At 39.7% G+C, this 19,472-nt stretch overlaps 3 protein-coding genes across 3 annotated transcripts; 1 reads left to right on the top strand and 2 right to left on the bottom strand.

Moving 5' to 3' along the window:
- The first annotated feature begins 369 nt into the window (after positions 1 to 369).
- rasgrp4 (RAS guanyl releasing protein 4) lies at positions 370 to 7,428 on the top strand. Its single transcript, XM_082502973.1, has 14 exons — positions 370 to 643; positions 750 to 884; positions 1,050 to 1,191; positions 2,104 to 2,277; positions 2,413 to 2,529; positions 3,110 to 3,385; positions 3,479 to 3,559; positions 3,826 to 3,930; positions 4,060 to 4,169; positions 4,280 to 4,430; positions 4,529 to 4,565; positions 4,922 to 5,053; positions 5,158 to 5,351; positions 5,816 to 7,428. The coding sequence occupies exons 1-14, from the start codon at positions 474 to 476 to the stop codon at positions 5,921 to 5,923; spliced, it is 1,932 nt and encodes a 643-aa protein (XP_082359099.1). The 5' UTR covers positions 370 to 473; the 3' UTR covers positions 5,924 to 7,428.
- A 116-nt stretch (positions 7,429 to 7,544) lies between these two features.
- hnrnpul1 (heterogeneous nuclear ribonucleoprotein U-like 1) lies at positions 7,545 to 16,123 on the bottom strand. The gene is made up of 16 exons (XM_082502967.1): positions 16,018 to 16,123; positions 15,253 to 15,532; positions 14,745 to 15,032; positions 14,213 to 14,423; positions 14,040 to 14,113; positions 13,608 to 13,747; positions 13,157 to 13,256; positions 12,958 to 13,070; positions 12,508 to 12,774; positions 12,196 to 12,318; positions 11,949 to 12,077; positions 9,732 to 9,900; positions 8,750 to 9,013; positions 8,383 to 8,531; positions 8,090 to 8,293; positions 7,545 to 7,782 (listed from the first exon to the last, which is right to left on the bottom strand). The coding sequence occupies exons 2-16, from the start codon at positions 15,488 to 15,490 to the stop codon at positions 7,666 to 7,668; spliced, it is 2,586 nt and encodes an 861-aa protein (XP_082359093.1). The 5' UTR covers positions 15,491 to 15,532; positions 16,018 to 16,123; the 3' UTR covers positions 7,545 to 7,665.
- A 300-nt stretch (positions 16,124 to 16,423) lies between these two features.
- Positions 16,424 to 19,443, bottom strand: opa3 (outer mitochondrial membrane lipid metabolism regulator OPA3). The gene is made up of 2 exons (XM_082502977.1): positions 18,754 to 19,443; positions 16,424 to 17,354 (listed from the first exon to the last, which is right to left on the bottom strand). Exons 1-2 carry the CDS (start codon positions 18,893 to 18,895, stop codon positions 17,026 to 17,028), a joined length of 471 nt encoding a protein of 156 aa, XP_082359103.1. The 5' UTR covers positions 18,896 to 19,443; the 3' UTR covers positions 16,424 to 17,025.
- Positions 19,444 to 19,472: the final 29 nt, after the last annotated feature.

A 19,472-nucleotide genomic window follows, 5' to 3' on the forward strand; every position in this document is an offset into this window, starting at 1 on the left:
GATCTAGTTAACTGGCATAATATAAAGCTTTCCTAGGGAAATGTTAGGGTAAAATAAAACTAGGTAGTTTGGTTGTACTGAACCTTTAAATTATAATTAATATATATTTCTGTTGATAAAAACAGGCATACCTAGAGAAAGTCTGAAATCTCCACTCTACCTGAGCTGCTTGGTGTGACATAAACTCGTTGCCTATTGCACTGTTTGTTGTTTTTAATCACATTAATCCTCCTCCTGTGAATCCACTGCTCCATTTTGCTTGCAGATTCAGAGGGCAAGACTTCCAGCCCAAGAGGGACCCAGTTGGTCCACATGACCCTGATGATGCACAGCTGGGTTGTGCCATCTGAGGCATTTGCCCAGAAACTTCTCACTCTATATCCTCCACTGCCACTCAGTGTAATACTCTGGTTCCACTGGTGCACTGCTCCCAATCACATGCCCATGTTGATTAATCAGATCAGGAAACAAGCATGGCTTTGTTTTGCACTCCATGTTTGCAAAGCAGATTTCAAGTATATATCCCTACTGTTTGGTATAATTTGCACAGTGTGTTTAGAGCCTTGACTATTATTCTTACTTATAAGGACTGTCCCTCCGACAAGAGAGGACTCAGGCGGACACAGATCCGCCACCTTGCCAGGTGAGTAAGGACACTCGAGACCGTTGAATGATGGCGTATGACGGAACTGGTTATCCTGCTCTATTTGCGAGTAGTAAACATGTTTTCTGTTTTGCTTTGTGGCAAGGCAGTGGATCAGCCAGTTCCCAGCGGTATTTGAGGTGGACCCCCACCTTGAACAGACCATGGGGGACCTGTGGGCACTGGTCCGGTCAGATGGAGGAGAGGAGAAACACTCGCAGCTCATCGAGAACTCCTGCTTGTGAGTCATGTTTCTGTTTGATTTACCGTTGTACCCTGGAAAAACTGCATATATATAAATATGTCTAAAAACAGTTTAAAATATATATATATATATATATATATATATAAACAATAAACAATCCTATAAATAGAATGATGATTTTTGTCCTGTTGCCTTTCCTAGAAGCCCTCACCTGAACATATCACAGGCACCCTCACCTTCTGTGAAGAAGAGGAAGGTGTCTTTAATATTCGATCACATGGAGCCAGACGAGATGGCTGAGCATCTCAGCTACCTTGAGTTTAAAAACTTCTGTAATGTATCAGTAAGTTCACCAAACAACTTCTCACTATTTCTTAGGTTTTTCACCCGATGAGACACCATCATGTTGCCATGACTCACAGAGATGTTCCTAGTCCTGAAATAAGCACTCAGAGTTGATGAATATGCATAGACAAGTTTTACTTTTGGTATCATTATTAGTACCAGTACATTATGTGGTTATGATAATTAGTCCTCTTGTAAAGATGTTATTATAGCCTAGTAGCAAAATTAATGGATAAATCATAAAATCATCTAAGATTCAAGCTAAAGCTCTTTAGTTAAGCATTCTTTGTCAGCGTTTGAGGTTTTTTGCTAAACAGTGTAGTTTAATGGCATCTTCATTCATTCTACACACAGCTGAGCATGAAGTATGTTAAAGTAAAAATATTATACTGTAAAAATGTTAAAGGTTCACTGTATTTTTGACAGTTTAAATGGTGACACTTTCCATGAACATTGGTCATTTTGTTTTAATCACACTATCAGTAATATGTTATTTGTAAGAACAAGTTTTTCTGCCACATTGTGAGAAATCCTGTTGCGTAACTTGCATTGTAGTTGATGGCATTTCTAACTTTCAATAGGAAGTGTGAACACTTTATGGGAAATGGTTTCAGTGTATCAATTTGCCTAATAGTACCTACATCTATAGTCTCAGTCCCTTTACAAAGTATTAGTAAATGGTGCCATACAGTCGATAGTGGTCACCGTATCTGTTGGTTTTACTGACAGTCAGGCTCCCTCCAGATGTTCCAGATGGTTTGTGAAATTGCAAAGTTGTGCCACAACTTTTTCTTTTACTCTGAAGCCACAATCAGAAGATAAAATATTGTTTTATTTTTATGAGAAAATGATTCAAAATGTTAAAATTACGAATAACCTTTATTGCTTGAACTCTTTTCTAATCGGACAGTTCTTGGATTACCGCAGCTATGTAGTACGAGGTTCAGTCCGGGACAATCCTGCTTTGGAGCGTTCAGTGATGATGTGTAATGGGGTCTCCCAGTGGGTCCAGCTGATGATTCTTAGCAGACACACAGCCCAGCAGAGAGCCCAGGTCTTCACCAAGTTCATTCATGTGGCTCAGGTAAAGTACCTGGGGAGGCAACATCACAAAATCTGAAATAAGAGCTAAGACGCATTTTGGTTTGGCTGCCAGGTCTACTGTTTCAGGTGCACTTTTTCTAATTTACAGTTATTTCTTATGCTCTTTTCCATTTAGAAACTTCGATCTCTGCAAAACTTTAACACTCTCATGGCCGTAACTGGAGGCCTCTGTCACAGTTCAATCTCCCGCCTCAAAGACACTTCTAACCTGCTGCCTCCTGATGTCACTAAGGTATTTTAAATATTGCGTGTAATCATGAGTCAGTGTTAGTGCCTGTCACGCCACAAGGGTGTAAACGTTTAGACATTGCTTTGCTTAATCATTGCAATGTCTGTTTCTTCACCTGCTAACCCAGTAAGTGGTGTTTCTGGTAATTCTTTATCTTTTGTTAGATATGGTGGCATTCAAAAAGTGATATTTGCATGTCATACACATCAACTAAACTTACTGTACATATGAGAAAGAATGTTTTGGGGCGTAACATTAACTCAGAGAAGTGTTTGGTACACATTCCATTTTTACCTCTTGTTTTTCCTGTGTGGGACAACACCTTCAACTGCCCTCTTGGGGTTGCTTTGTCATATCCTGAAGAGTTTTTATAGATTTTTTACATTTTTAGCTGTATGATCTCATCACAGCTAGCCAGCTGTTTCTAGACAAACTGGACAAACGTGTGCAAAGGTTTGCCATATCTTAGATTACTCTTAGACGATTCACTGTTTTCCATTTAAACAAAAAAAAAAGGCTTAGTTAAATATTTTAAAAATATATATTTTTTAATCACTATTTGTCAATCTTTATTTTCTGTCAGGCTCTCAGTGAAATGACAGAGCTGCTCTCGTCGCGGAGTAATTACAGCAACTACCGTCGGGTTTACAATGAGTGCACCGGCTTCAAGGTTCCCATTTTGGGTGTCCATCTAAAGGATCTGATCTCGCTGAATGAGGCCTTGCCGGACTACATAGATGAGGAAAAAATCAACCTGAGCAAGCTGCAGCACCTCTATAGCAACATTAATGACCTGCTGGCCCTCCACAGCTGTACACCACCCTTTGAGGCCAACAAAGACCTGCTGCATCTGCTCACGGTACTAGAACAAGAAACAAGAAGGGGATTTTTACAAAGTTAGATAGCACGAAGTCACAAACATCTGAAATTCTGTTCTGTGTTAATGTTTCAGCTCTCCCTAGATTTATACTACACTGAGGATGAGATATATGAACTCTCATATGCCAAGGAACCCAAGAACCCCAAGGTTCAGGTCAGTAGAGCTGAAGTGAAGCTCTTTGTAACGGTACACAGGTTCACACTTACTTTAACCTCTTCTTATAAGCGGGTGGACATTTGCGCACTTTCTGTGGGTGTAACGTGTTCTTCAAAACAAAAGCAGAGACGCAGTGCTTAAATACATCAAAGTTAGCCACATCAAAGCGCTGTACGTTAGGGAAGTGTATTATGTGGTGGGTGTGTGCATTTTTGCTTGTCTGACAGTCTTCGTGTCTCATTGCTGCATCTGTTTGTCCACAGCCTGTAGCTCCAGTTAAACCCCCAGTAGTGGCAGAGTGGGGTTCAGGAGTCACCCCCAGGCTCGACCCCGACACCATATCTAAACACGTCAAACAGATGGTGGATGTGAGTATGTGACTTTGCAACAACCTGATGTCTCTCACTTCCTTATTACTTGGCAGCCTAAAGCAGAACTAGCAAACTGTTCCTTGACAAGTGGAACTGAATATCTGATCGTTCTGTTGCCCCCTGCAGTCCATAATGAAGAATTATGACCACAATCAGGATGGCTACATTTCGCTGGAGGAATTTGAAAAAATAGCAGCCAACTTCCCCTTCTCCTTCTGTACTCAAGAAACTGACAGGTGAGGAAGCTGCAGCTCACACGCGGGCCTCTCGTCATGACCTAAATGCAAATCAGAGAAAGGACAACTTACTTACATCTATGTTGCACTTTGGAAAATTTTCTGCCTAGGGAGGGACAAATCAGCCGTGAAGAAATCACCTCTTACTTCATGAGGGGAATGTCCGTATGTGCCAAGTTGGGGTACAACTTCAATGACGCGCATAACTTCCATGAAACCACATACAAACGACCAACATTCTGTGATATATGTAGAGGCTTTGTGAGTGTCATTAGCTTTGTTTGTTGTTTGTTTCTTTTTTCTCATTGTTTTGGGTTTTGTAGAAATTTAGTCAAATTGTAATTTGTCATATCTTGCAGCTATGGGGTGTCACCAAACAGGGCTACCACTGTAAAGGTAGGCTCAGAAACACAAAAATAAACCTCTACGATCAGAGATCTTAACCTTCTAATCAACTGTCAAGAGTAATCAGCTTGATCTGAGCAAGAATTTGCCCAATAGAATAAGACAGAGTTTAAGAGGACAATTCCCTGAACATGTGGCCTCTTGACATTTCCTCTGCTATTGAAGTAATTTAGTTTGTAACGCTAAAAGCATTACAAAATTACACGTCAACACTGAAATAGGCTATGTTGTTCCAAAAACAATGGTCTGATTACTCTGGATAATCCACAAAACGTTTTCTTAATCTGAGTGAACGAATCCTTAAAGTGGTAGTGCTTTAAAAGCTTAACATTTTCTCTGTCTTCCAGACTGTGGGATAAACTGCCACAGACACTGTAGAGATCTGGTGGGTATTGAGTGCTTGAAGAAACACAAAAACACGACTGGGTCCTGTCCATGCACCCCCGCACCTGATTTAAGAACCAAGGGCAACAGCTGGAGTGCGTCCTTTCTTCTTCATATACAGTCCGCAAAGCACACACTGTCTTCTGTCAGTAAAAAGTCTCTAAAATTATTATTTAATATTATTATTTTTTCTGGTCAGGTTCGGAAGAGGAGACCTTTGTTTTTCCCCTGAGTAATGAAACAGAGCACCATAAGGGTACATCTGACTGGAAAAGTAACACCAGTGAATCAGTACTGTCCGACCGCTCCACTCAGACGGATCCTGGAGTTTGGACACCTGAGAAGAAGGACAAAAAGGGAAACCACCTTCACTCTCGTCCATCACTGAGAAAGGTGAGAAATGGTGCAAGTTCCTGCAAAGTGATCATTCAGAAAGGAAGTGTTTCTTAACCTTTTCTTCTCTGTGATCCTGTTTATATGTGAAAAATGCCATGATTGCATAATGAAATAATACAGCAAGGATTCATTTAAGATTAAAAACTTTGAGTTGCTACCAGACACAGTACAAAATGATAACTCCGTTAAGAATACTGTGAGCTTGGACTCCATATGTACAACTTTGAATGACTCCCTCTACTGTCGTTTTCATGCATGCTGTTATAAAACAGCAAAATAATCCTTTTTTGTGTCCAGCTTGTCCATCTGACTGCTGAGACTTTACTACCTCATATTTTAGGCACTACTTTCAGAGTTAAAGCATTACAAGTGCAGTTTAAAACACTTTGCAAGACTTTGTGAAATGAGAAAAACAAACAGTGACTAGTTTCTTTATGATTAATTTGACATTTGTTTTCCAGGTCAGCACTCTACCACACAGAACCCGCTGCTCCATGCCTGTTTCCTTCCTGCAGGAGAAGATGGAGGAGCTGCATCTGTACAAAGACAAAAGCAGGGAGCCAGACTGAGCACTCATTTCCCCACATGGACAAAGCACAGACACAAACACATTTTTTGGACAAAGCTGTGTCTGACTCGTGTTGAACTGATACTATTTACTGGCCACTTATTTTAGAAGGCCAGCAAAGGACTCATTTGTGTTTCAAGCATGGTTGTGTGATGTTTTTCATTTGATCTTTGTCACTGCTATTTTATTGGTTATCCGGCTAAGAAACATGGATTTTCCTACTGAGGAACACCTCGTATTGTTTTGAACTGGTGCCTTGGTTTTCTGGTGCTAAACCACCTTACTTCCTAATTTATGCCAACCTATAGGCAGGCTTTTCCTGATCATACAATATATACACATGCAGGGTAGGAAATTAACACTAACCTCAACAAAACTGTGGTTAATTGTAACACTGGCAGCTATATGACAACTCGTCAATTTGGAAAGAATGGAAAACTATTTTAACTGTTATTTATTTGGCTGTTGATTGGATATTTGATATACAAACAGCTAATGTATCAATTTATCGCGTGTCAAAAAGTTATATTATCGAGTTTTACCTTAGCATCTGTTAGCCCGGTTGGTAGTAGAGTTTTGCACATCAAATTCTAAATGGCAATATTGGATTTCATATGTTTTTTACTCAATTAAGCTGTCAGAAAAAGTTAGTGGAAAATCACAAAGTATTTGTTATTGAAACTTCATCATCTATATTGCCCATTTGAATAGCAAAAGGAGCTTGTTAAGCCTAATCGGCCATCATGACTACAGTTTAAAATGTTCATTTCCTTCCCAATGTTTTTGACTGCACATGCATATGGTCCAAACTTGGCATATGGTTTTTAGCTAAACGCTTCCTTTTGTTTTGTCCATGACTTACAAATGTTGGGAAAAAAAGTCGAAAAACATATCAATGATTAATCAGACAGTATGTGTTGTGTCTGACTTCACTGAAGGGGAACAAAAGGACATTAACAATTACAGGCATATACAACTGCATTTATTGTATAAAGACAAGACAGTTTGCGTAACTGATCAAAATCTGATTTTCATTTTCAGGTAGAAAACAAATTGTTTGAAAAGAATAGGATTAAACTACAAGACAAAATGCGCAATCACAAAGGGATGGAAAAAAAGAAAAGAAAAAAACAACCCTGCACATAGAACTAGTCAAGAGTGGCAAAATATTTTTCTCAATCAAAGACTGGATTAAATACTACAGCATCAACACCTATTTAAAAAACGTGTTTCATAATGCTTGGTGTCTATTGCAGTAAATAAAATGTAAAATCGGTAACTGAAAATTAAAAAGCAAGACAGGACAGGGTCATGGATGTAAAAAGCATGCATTTTGTTCTTCTCAAAGCAAGCAAAAGTATTCAGGGTTTGCTGTACTTTTCCTGCCTTCTTCACACTATGAAATGTACAATTACCTCTTCAATCTGTAGTAAATGTGGATTTCATACATCCACACTGAATGCATTATCAATAACATTCATTAAATGTCTTGATACCTATCATCTACCACTTCACGGTCACTGCTTAGAATAAGACTTAATTCAGTAAAAATAATGAAAAGACATCAAACTGTATGTAATTTAGGTGTACACGGATTGATGGCAAATGAAGGCTACTGTGTTAAATCAGATGGAGGATGTTATGGTTGGAGACACAATGTGGGACTGTACAAAAATCAATCTTCTGCAGTTATCAGAGGTGTTCAGGACACAGGTGGATGCAGGTACAGATGCAGGAAGGAAGCTACTGGGAACCAGAAGATGAGCCTTGGCTGCCTTGTCCAGGATAGCTGCCATACTGGCTGTAATATTGATTCCACTGGTTCTGATTCTGGTAGTACTGCTGCCACTGCTGAGCATACTGTAAATCAAAGCAAGAAGCATTTAGAGTTAAAAGTATGTTTACAAGTTTGAGATACTTCATGATCATTAAACCCTTTCCAAAGCCTTAAAGGTGGAGAAAGAAAGAAAGAAAGAAAGAAAAGGCTGAACACTGTTTTAAAGTTGTGAACTTTGTGATTCAGTTTTTCTACAGTGAAAACTTTGGATAAAACTTGGCCACCATCAGATCGATTACTACTAAAGTGAATTCATTAGGATTTCTGCCACTGGGCTCTATTGAAGTAACGGCCTGAGTTCATAGGGCCAAAAATGGACGTTAGTGGTACCTGCTGATACTGCTGGTTGTAGCTCTGCTGTGGCTGCTGTTGTGGTTGCTGTTGTGGTTGCTGCTGCTGGTGGTTGTACGTCTGACCAGTGGCAGGTGTCTGGCTGTAGCTCTGACTGTATGCTGGGTACTGACTGTAGTTGCTGTAGTAATTCTGGTTGTAGTTGCCCTGGTTGTACCCTTGATTGTAGCTCTGGCTGTAGCCCTGAGGGTGAAGAAGAATACAATGATATAATTTTTTCCCCCATTTTATAATTTATGGTGTTTTATCCATAAATGAATCATATTAAGTACCTGGTTGTATCCTCCTTTGTTGTAAGAGGGTGCAGTTCTGTAGCTTCCCCCTGACTGCTGACTGCGGTTATATCCACTTCGTGCATCAGAGCCTCCGTCACGGTAGCTGTTGCCCCACCTGTTCTGGTTATAGCTGCCACGATTGTAGCCTGTAAAACGCAACAAAAAGATGAAATATCTACAGACATTTATTGAACAATTTTATTTTACAAAAATGCTGTGCCAACGTAAAAGTCAAAGGAAGAAAGCAGGTGCAACATTTGTTAAACTGAGATCATTAAGTGTTCAGGAAAAATATGTTAACCTGAAAGTTCCAACTTTCTAGTTTGAAATTATCAAAAAATAAATAATATTTAAGAGTTCTTACCTCCTCTGTATCCACTGCCTCCATCCCCACTGCGGTTCTGGTAGCTGCCACGAGCTCCATCACGGTTGTCATACCGCTGGAAGCTACCACCTCCGCGGCCACGGAACCCACCAGACCTGTTATCAAAGCGTTTCTCAGGGGGTGGGCCAGCTTTGCGGCCCTCCTCATTGTACTGCTTCATCAACTTTTCAGCCTCGTCGCGCTGCAGCTCGACGTACGTCACTGCCTCCAGGAAGTCGCAAGGCTCAGGGAGAGTAAAGTTGGCTTCAAGAGTGGCAGTGATGACCACAGGAAAGAGACAGCCCATCCAGCAAAAAAAGGATGGGAGAGAGAGAAAGAGGGGGAGGGGGTTGTAGTGAAGACCAAAGCAGCCACACCACCGGAAGACAAAATGAAAACTAATTACTATTGTACAGGGGAAAAGTACATCAGAGAAACTAAGAGCAGATAATGAAGCAGATGGTAGGGTAAAGGGAACAAAAATTACCTCCAAGGGAACATGGAGGAAACATTTGTTTAAACAGACACAGGAGAGGAGGGAGACTTCAGTAAAGGTGGGGAGGGGGACAAAGGACAACTAAAAAGTTGGTGAGAAGAGGAAACAGCTCTGCAAACCAAGGACAGCTGATGTGAGAGTGTTACAAATTAACTTACAAAAACATATGCATGTAAATGTGTCATTTGGAAACATTCGTTTCATGGAAGCCAATTGCGCAGTATTGGTTCTATTACAAAGCCGAAATCTCAGTTTGCAGGGCATCAGAAGTAAGCTGAATGGCAAGTGGTAGATACAGGGCAAAAAATAAGAATCAGATTCATGTTGACTTTTTAAAAAATATCCAGGTCTGATATCTGGCCAAAGGCTATGATGAGGGAAGGGGGGAGGGGGCATCTTCCAAGTTTGATTTTAGAGACAACACATAGAAAAAAAGTAAAAAAAGTAGATCTGGTGTTTTATTTATTGTTTCCACAGCGTTCCTACCTTTCATTTCTAACACAGCATGATCGGGCACATCCTTCCCCTGCTCATTGGTTTGCTTTAATGTTCGTTCTTTTAAATCCTCGTCCGTGGGACAAATTACAATAGCCTTGCGTTGAAAACCTTCAAAAGGACGCATTTTTCGTCTCCTTGCTGATCCATAAACATTTGTCTAGCAATGGTGACAAGAAAGAAGTAGAAGCTTGTTTGTTATTGTTTATTTGTAATGGCTTTCCACTGGAAGGAAGCTGGAACCCTGCAATAATGAAGTGAGAGAGGTTTGGCTTGGACGTCAGTCTACGTTTTTACTCAGGTACTATTGGCCTCTCGTCACTCCACAGACTTACCTCACGGTCTGTGCGTCCAGGTACCCAGTGACTGCTAAAGAAAGTTATTGTAAATAGAGGGACCCCGTGCTGACTAAACTTTCTGCTTTGTCAGACAACGCTAAGATGCGCGCACTCAATTCTGTGTTCATTCAATGACTATGTGCTGATTGTAAATATGCTTCAAAAGCACTGCTACAATTACGCAGAGCAGTAACTGAGAGAAGCTGTGAGTATTTTGTATTTACCTCAAACATTAAAAGAACTTAAATATGCCCTAGATGAACAGTTACAATACCGAAAGGTATATTACAGTTACCATTTCGATTGAATTGATTTTCAATTCAGTTAATTCTTCTTCTATTGCGATGTAGCGATTATAAATGTAGAGATAGTTTGCAGTAGTCACCAGGTGGAATAGCAAATACATAAATATTTCATATCTTGCTCTGAACAACCTAATTTCAGTATTATAAACTACTGCTGTTAGATTTTTCTCCCAAAATATTCCATAGCACTGATCAGCAGGAACGACTCATGGTTACATTTTGCTTTGATGACAGTGCCAACTGTCAAATGTAGCCACATTATAAATCAAATTTTTTTCCATAATCCTTGCTGCCTGTGTAAGAACTCAAAACCGAATGAAAATGCTTCAAAAACCCTCGTTTCAAATCAGGACTACAGCTAAATAACAAACACTTAATAATTACGCTTTATCTAAATTAGGCTTTTAGGTGACATTAAAACTGCCAAAGCACAATTATCAAACTGCGCCATGCTATGACATTCAAATAGAAGACTTGCGGTTAGGACACTTTAAACAGCAAACAGCTCACAGTATTAACTTCAAACAATCTCTCTCTTCATCCAGCAGAACTCAGTGGGGTCTCCACTGACCAACAAACAACTAAGTAATGCCAATGTCAGTTAAATTTGTAATGAATATGATCTCACAATTTAACAGTGAGAAGCTTATACAAGTTCTTATTAGTAACCAATTTAGCTTTAAATATATGCCAAAAGCTTAAAAATAAAAAAAAAATAAAAAAAAATAGGATTTCGGTTCCTTAATATACACACAAAGAAATCACATACCTCAAAGAAAACACTCTGTGTCTAAAGTGCCAACTTTACAACTTTTATCGAATATAAACATGTCCGAAAAGCACCATTTACCACAGCACATGCTGCTTCAAAAACCGCTTGCTAGTCTCATGGGTCCCTCAGACTTACCTTTACTCACCTTTTCTTCATACGAGCTCTTGTCCCATTCCAGACAACACATATATAACCTACCTGCAAATACTCACAGTTTCCACAGAAAAGCCACAGTCCACCATCAGACCCACCTACCTTTTTCCCACATTTCCTGAGCTCAAAGATCTGAAAATCTAAAAGGCTGTTAGTCAGTACTTACCTTAGGGGTCAATTTATTAAAAAACACACTCAAAAGTTCCATATATCTCACTTAAAAAATAGCTTTTAAAAAGCTATCAACTCTGTCTTATTAAATTAGCAACAGAAGGTGTTTTTCTTACTCACCAGTCAGAGCTTACTTGTTTCTCAACATCTTTACAAAGTCATGGTTTACTTGTACATTGTTGAAATTCACAAGACAAACAATACTGTATTATGACAGGGAATAGCAAGTGCAATATACTGCGGGATGAAAACATAACATATTCTGTCACTTATGAGAGCCATTAATCATTTTCGTTTACAATGCATGACAAGCAAGTGACAAGAGGGAGATCAATGCTTCTTCTACTCTATAATACACAGAGACCCCCTGAAAGATAAATAAATAGTCCATTAGAGAGAGAGTGATCATCAGGGCACATTGACTGACTGTGGTGAGTATTAAAGCAGAGTGTAACTGGAGGGGCAGTACCTGATCGAGGATGTAGTTGCGTCTCTTGCGGGCGGCGATCTCAATCAGCCGGTTCAGACACTGGGTGGCCTGCTGTATCAGAACATCCCAGCGCCCGGCGTAGTTCTTCTGGCGGCGCAGACCCATGACCTGGAGAAAAAGGAATACATTTTAAAATCTTTGTTTGAAAATAAATAAAGACTTTGAACAGAACCAACATTCACAATGTAATGAAGAAAAAAAAACCCCCACAACAAACAAAACCAACCTTCATCTTGTCCATGATAGCATTTGTGCCCAGGATGTTGTACTTCTTGTCCGGGTTACTCTCTGCATGCTTTGAGGCCCAAGTGGTTTTTCCACAGGCAGGGAGGCCAACCATCATCAAAATCTGGGGGGAAAAACAAAACAAAAAACCTCTGATCAGTGCTACATCAATTTTTTATTTTGCTTACAATTAAATTTACAAATTGTGGCTAACTTCCAATTAACAATCAAGCATTTAGTCTCCCCAAAACAACAGAAGATTTGGGGGCAAAAACCTCATGTACTGTATAGTACAATTTCACTGCTAACTTACCTCACACTCAGACTTGCTGGCAGGTCCTTTAGTACCTCTGATCTTGTCCTCCATCTCCAGATTGTGGATGAAGGTGTATCCCTCTTGTGGGGGGAAGTAAGGCTCTCGCTTCTGTCCAAAGTTGAACTCAACCGCACAATTCTTAACCAGGACGTGAGGGAACAGGGCACGGCCTGCCAAGGCTTCTTTGGTTGTCCGGAAAGCCACACCCAAATGCACTCCATTCTTAGAGAAGCCCATCTCCACCTCGTCACCACTGTCAAAGTCCTTAAAGTGACAAAGCAAAGAAAACGTCTCAACTTGTAAAATATGCAAAATGCGAGCATTATGATAGATTACTACCATAATTACTGAATAAAAACACAATAACTAAAATAAAGAATACATTATTAAAGAAATGTGTGAAATTCTTATGTGATAAGCTTTAGAGAAAATGAATCAATTACTTACAATGTAACAACCGATGACATCATTTTCGCCAAACTTCTCACCAAAGTCTGAAAATTTACAGTCAACGGATTTTTTTCCTGTTCCTCCATATCCAAAGGAAAATGGCTCCTCGCCTAAAACATTGCAGGATTAAAACAATTGTTTTATTAGTTGACCGAGCAAACATCATGTTGAGTATTGTGACAGATGCTTCACTCACCAAGCTGAGTGCTGCAGTGGTTGAGAGACCACCCAATTCTGACCACATGGGGATCAGGCTCACTGCTGGGGAGGTGCTTCACAGGAATTTCTTCATTGATCTTTAAAAAAAACAAAAGTCAAACACAATCAGAGTAAGATTTTTGTTTGCCTAATACATATATGCGTGCGTGTGTGTGTGAACCAGAAGGATTACTTGACATTATTTCAAAAACAAACAAAACAAAAGAAAAGTTAACCAGAGCTTCTATAAAAATTGTGTTTTCAGCTACATTGGTTTAAAGGCCAACAGGGTTAATGCTATTCTTACATTTGACGATAATGCTTGTTAATAGTAAAGTTTCCCCAATACCAAATTGGTAAAATTTCATAAAATAGGTCTGACCTCATCAGCACGAATCATCTGTCTAGCTTTAAAACTACTAAGCCTTTAGACAAACGCATCCATTTACCTTCATCTCATAGCACACGCGTCCCTGGGTGACTCCATGAGTTGCTCGTGCCCCAGCCCAAAGGTAAGCAAAGCCTTCAATGGTCAGTGGATAACCACTGTAGCGGTCACGGGAAACTTTGAAGTGCAAATCACAATTGTCTGAAAACCAAAGAGTTAAGCACAAAGCATCAAACACTTCATCTATATCAGTCATAAGATGGTAGTCTACATCTCTGCAGCAATAGTGGGCGCTCATTATCACTGTAGATTAGAGCAGAGCATACATATATTTAAAAGGTTACACGTAATCCATCAACAAAAGCATGTAGTGAATAAATGACTGTGTCTGCTACAACAGTCCAACTTCCTATTGTCTCTGATATTTATAAACAACCATAGACAGCACACTGACACTAGTTTGTTCACACACTATTTAATGTACCATACTTACATGTATCAATTGTAACAAGAGTGTCATCTATGTTCTCCTCTTCATCTTCAGCAGGAGGCTGAGGTGTTCGGGATCTGTACAATAACACCAGAGTATTTATTGTCATACACTTTGCCTTATCCATTCCGAGTGTAGACAGTTGAGTTAACTTAGAAAAACATGTAGAAGCCCACCTCTTCTCCTCACGGTGCTCATAATAGCTGTAGCCCCTGTTCTCCTCATACGGCCTCTTACGTCCATAGTGTCCACCTCTCTCATCTTCAGTTTTGACTTGCTCTGGCTGGCCTGCGGTATCTTGCCCATGCTGCTGGTCATGCTGATTATCTTGTTGCCTTTCACCTGCACCCTCAGATTCATCTTCCATTTTGACCTCTACTTTAACTTCTATAATTAGACATGAACAAACATAACACATTTTAACATGAAAACAAGTTGTTGAATTTTTTCTACTAGGTATGAGAGCAGTTTGAGTGTTGGGTTTACATGTCTTTACTGTATGGCCAAAGTCCATGAGGAAAATTTTACACTACCTTTAGCATCATTTAGTTTAAGCAGATCACTGTCATTGTGCCACCTCTGCATGTCGGCAGTAAATAGCAGTAAAACTTGAATCTCTGAAAAGCGTTTCTATTCTCAACCAGTGCCATCAGAGATTAATACAAGACTATAAAAATCAACTGAGTAATAAAAGTAATGAAACATTACCTTGTCTATTCTTTTCATTCTCCTCCTCTTCATTCTCTTCCTCCACTTCCTCCTTTGTTGCAGGCTTGGTCTCTTCCTCAGACATCATGTCAGTTTTCTGAATATCCTCATCTGCTGTGAAGTCGGGCACATTGTGACCCGAGTCTGAAGGAGTCTGACTTTCGTAGGGGTTACCTTCTGCCTCCTCTTCTTCATAGTAACCACCTGAATCTCGGCCCTCATCTTCATCTTGAGGGGCATCACCTTCAGCTTCATCACCACCACCATAGTCCTCAGCTGCTTCTGAATCTGGAAATGTAAAATTTTTAAACTTAGTTTAGGTGTTCTAAAGTTTGTAAAGTGAAAAGTTTGTTGACATTTCCCAACTTTGAAACTTTAATTTATACTTAAGTACAGTGAAGTGCTTAAAATGTAATATCAGCAAAGGGCAGAAACTGGATCAAAGTCCAAAACAACGTAATAAAACTAGTTTCATGGAAGTGAAATGTTTAATGAAATAATACTTTACCTTGCTGCTCTTGTGCATCCGTTTCATCTTCATTGTCTTGGTAGTCATCACCGTATTCCTCTTCCTGCTGCTGATCCCCTTTATCCTCTTGCTCACCAGCATCAGCCTGAGCTTCAGCCTCCAGAGCGGCTTTCAGCCTCTCTACGAGGTCTGCCTTCAGGCCTCTGGTGTCCAGGCCACGGCGCTGGAGCTCTTCTTTTAACTCATTGACTTTCAGTTTCTTCACGTCAACACTCATTGTGATTTTGGATATCTGCTTGGTGCTTCTTGTCTTTATTTGCTACAAAAATTGGGAGGAAATGTTCAGGTACTGCTAAAAACACTGCCTATAACTTTCAAATGTTATCTGCTGCGCGGCACCGTGCCCACAGCCAAATAGGCTGCGTTAGCCGTTTAGCTAAGCTAGCAACGCTGGACAGATTCTGTAAGAATATACAGTGTTCCACTACACGTCTGTGAATAATTAAACTCGTGTTTTATTGCAGCCGTTACCAATACAACCCTTTGCAAGACAAAACTATTCCTAAAATAGATGCTAATGCTATTACTCATCTAAATATCTCGCTGAGCGCCTAACCTTCTTAGCCTAGCATTAGCTAACGCACCGACAGCCGCTGCAAGGGAAGAAACTTTAACTCAGACAATAAGCAAGCTGCGACCCATACTTTATGTCTGCACGCAAGTCCAGGAGAAAATGAACTGTGCAGTCCGCTTAAAGTTTAGTACTAAAGCGGAATATATTAACAAAACAAGGTTGAGGCCTACCTCCTTTCACCCAAGTTGCGCGGGCAAGTCGTGTTAGAAGACTGAAAGAGTTGCTACCGCCCCCTGGCGCCACAAAGTGGCCCAAACTCAGAACCGGAAGTTAACCAGAGCCGCTTGGTTGAATTTATTATTCTACTGCAAAAACACTGGGGTGCACTTCTTTGAGCTACCAAATAGCGCGAGTTTACCATTAACTAATTTGTACCATATAATCTTAGATGAAAAAAACAAAGTTCTGTATGATACGCGTTAAGCACTTGGAGCGTTCCAAAGCAGGAAGTGTTTAAGTTGACGTCATCTTGGGTACTGTAGTTTTACAGTAATGTGAAGACGCGGGACATTATCCACTCTGGAGGTGCTTTCAGTTTTGTTCTCTTGTTTCGTATTAAACATAACAAAAACGCTATCAACAGCCAACATATCATTTTATTTCAATTTTTTTTCCAATTGTCACCATATATCCAATTAAAAACCAGCAATTACAACATGGAATTTTATGGACAGTACAGGGGCAGATTCTCTCAAAAACTATCCAGTGATATGAGCTGGTTCTGTTTTTTTTTTTTTTTTCCATTAATAGTAACTCATAATTAGTATTTAAAAAATCATATAATTCAGTATTTCCAAAGTGATTAAGGTCTACGAGGATCACTGAATTACAAATAAAGGAATATGCTGAAGCTGTTAAAAATATATATGTATATATCAACTTTAAGGTCACCACTTTATTGTACTGTAAGTTTTTATATACACTCAGTCAACTTTACAATGAACATACAAGGTCAGCCAGTGAAATTCACTATGAATATCATAGCAATTCCTTTTTTTACAACTAGTTGCTCAGAACACGAGCAAACAATAGCACCCAAATCCGCATTGCAGTGATATACTTATATCAACCTCTTCCACCCAGCTCAAAGCTATGAGGCTGTACATGTACACCTGCACTCACTCCTTCATCCCACAACCCGACATTGTGCCTTGCTGTATAGCAAACAACTAAATTTGTTACTTTTTGGTGGGAACAGGAAATGACAGCATTTGCCTGTTGACCTCTCTCAGCTGCGCACTTAGAGTCTCTGTCGTTAGGGATAATTCTGCTAGTTGCGTCTGTAGGCTTATGAGGGTCTCGTTCAGCTCTTCCTCTTTACGGCGAGAGTTAGCCGCCTGTCTGCTGTACTCTAACACCATGCATCCACCACCAATGAGGAAGATGATTGATTCCCCCAGTAACTCGGCGCCCAGCTCTGCTGCCGCTTCCTCGTTCAGCGGCTTAATGGTGGCTCCCCTGAAGCCCATGATCCGCATCTTTGTTCTCATCTCAATCCAGTGATAAACTGTTGGAACAAGGAGCATACAGTATATAAGGAAAGAAGACTTTGAATATGTTTGGGTCCTGTTCAATTTTTCATCAAAAGGATCAGCTAATCTGGTCAAAGGTTGTGAATACAGGAGAAACTGCATTTATAGTTAAAGATGCATGTCATCATTGCACTATCATTTACAAAAGTGATTTGATTTGATTTATTATAATCTTCTACCCAGCTGAGAAAGTAGCCTTAATACCATACTGAAATTGGGTTGAAATTTTTTAGAATTTTTTTTAGAATAAAACATGAAAACAGGACAACACTGCCCAAAACCACAGAATCAGTGGTGCTCTTGGTACATTACACAGAAATTAGGCAACCAGGTTCATTAAAACTGAAACATTCTTCCGTATATCTGTGGTCACCACATGACTTAGGATCCACATTTACTAGTTAATAATTCAAGAGACTCTCCAAGATTCAGCAGTCCATCAAGGAGACAAATTATCTTGATGTCAGTTATAAGTGGGAAAAGAATAAAGCCCCCTGCAAAATGAGAAGTCTCTTAAACAGAATGCAAGAAGGCTGCCACGTAAAGATGAATCCCTTCACAGTCACTGGTGTCCTGTATAGCAACTGAGAAGCCAAATCCCTCAGAGCCTTAGCTTACATAATATTTCTTGTCCATAACAAATTTTGTGTGTTGTCATTTTGCCCCTGCTCAGACTCCTCAAAAGCTGGTGTGTCCTCCATTTCACCTTCTTGCTTCTGGCCCTCCTCCACCCCTTGACAGCTCTAAGTATGACTACACCTTCACAGTTCGGAGTAAAATCCTTTCTGCTTCACTCAGCCATCATATATGAAGATAAGACCACCTTTAAATCTAATCAAACTTTAATTGCATTTTATCTACTCAGTCAACAAATAATACCGTGCCCTTTTTTCTGCAGCGCCTTTTCATAAAAGCTCGATTTGATGCATTAATTTACTTAAATTTGCTATCTTTAAAGAAAAACTGTGACTTCTTTTTAATTTGCACACAGTAACAAACACAACATGATATACACAGTAATCTTTACTTGGGAAGTATTTTGAATGACTAAACAATAGAGCTAAGTGTCCACTTAGCATATTTCTGTCTAATTAAAGTCAGTGTCACATTCTGAATAGGGCGTTTGGACAACAATTGTCCTGCCGTGCCCTCATAGCAAAGGCTAATACAATCTGTTTCAATGACAGACAAGACCCGCCCTTTACACCTTGCCTGGCTGCTATTGGTCGAAGAAATATATCTTGAAAGATGATTGGATAACAGTCATTTCAGGTTCATTATCATTGGTTGTTGCGCCTCCCCATGCTTATCAACCGTCAGAGGTGACTGGACTGAACTCTAAGCCTTTAGCAGCCGTTAGCTCAAATTACTCACTCTGTGCCGGCGGCAGGCAAATGTAAGTTTTAAAGAACTCGCTCCTCCGGGCTCCAGCTTTTATCCGGTTAGCCACAGGCTTGCTCAACTGCCTCACTCCGAGGTAGAGGAGCTTGGCGATAGGAAAGGCACCAACAACCATCTTGGCGGAAACGCTTCTCAATGGGGCGGAGTGCGTAGAGGTTACGTGATGACGTTATTGATTGACAAGCCCAGTCACAAATCCGACCACGTGTCCAAGTCTCGTGAACTGAAACGCCCTGATTTCCTTACTTATTTGGTCCCATCTTTCCCAATTTAAATAACATTATTGATGTTTGACATTAATTTTCTCTTTAAAAATGAACTGAATATGTAATTAATTAAGTTCATAAAATGAAAAACAATTTTTTTGCGTGGCATCATATTGCATTGGTGCATGTTAGATTATTGCACAATGCACAAGCATTATAAACTATAAACAAAAGTAAGGTACTATTTTATGGTTCTATTTTTTCTTAAAATGAGAGAGACTTGTGTATCGGAAGTATATGATGGGCCTATAGGCCCAACAAATTAATACAGTTATATGTTTTTAAAAATACATAATTGTGTAAAACAATAGTCTATTATTATGCATGTAACACAGTTCATAAACTAAAAAAAATCTATTCAAAAGTGAGGGTGTGAATAAAAAAAATCGACAATTACCTGTCCGCAATTTACTAAATAATACGCAA

Source organism: Aulonocara stuartgranti (genome assembly GCF_965226115.1).
Source record: "Aulonocara stuartgranti genome assembly, chromosome: 14".
Taxonomy (NCBI): Eukaryota; Metazoa; Chordata; class Actinopteri; order Cichliformes; family Cichlidae; genus Aulonocara; species Aulonocara stuartgranti.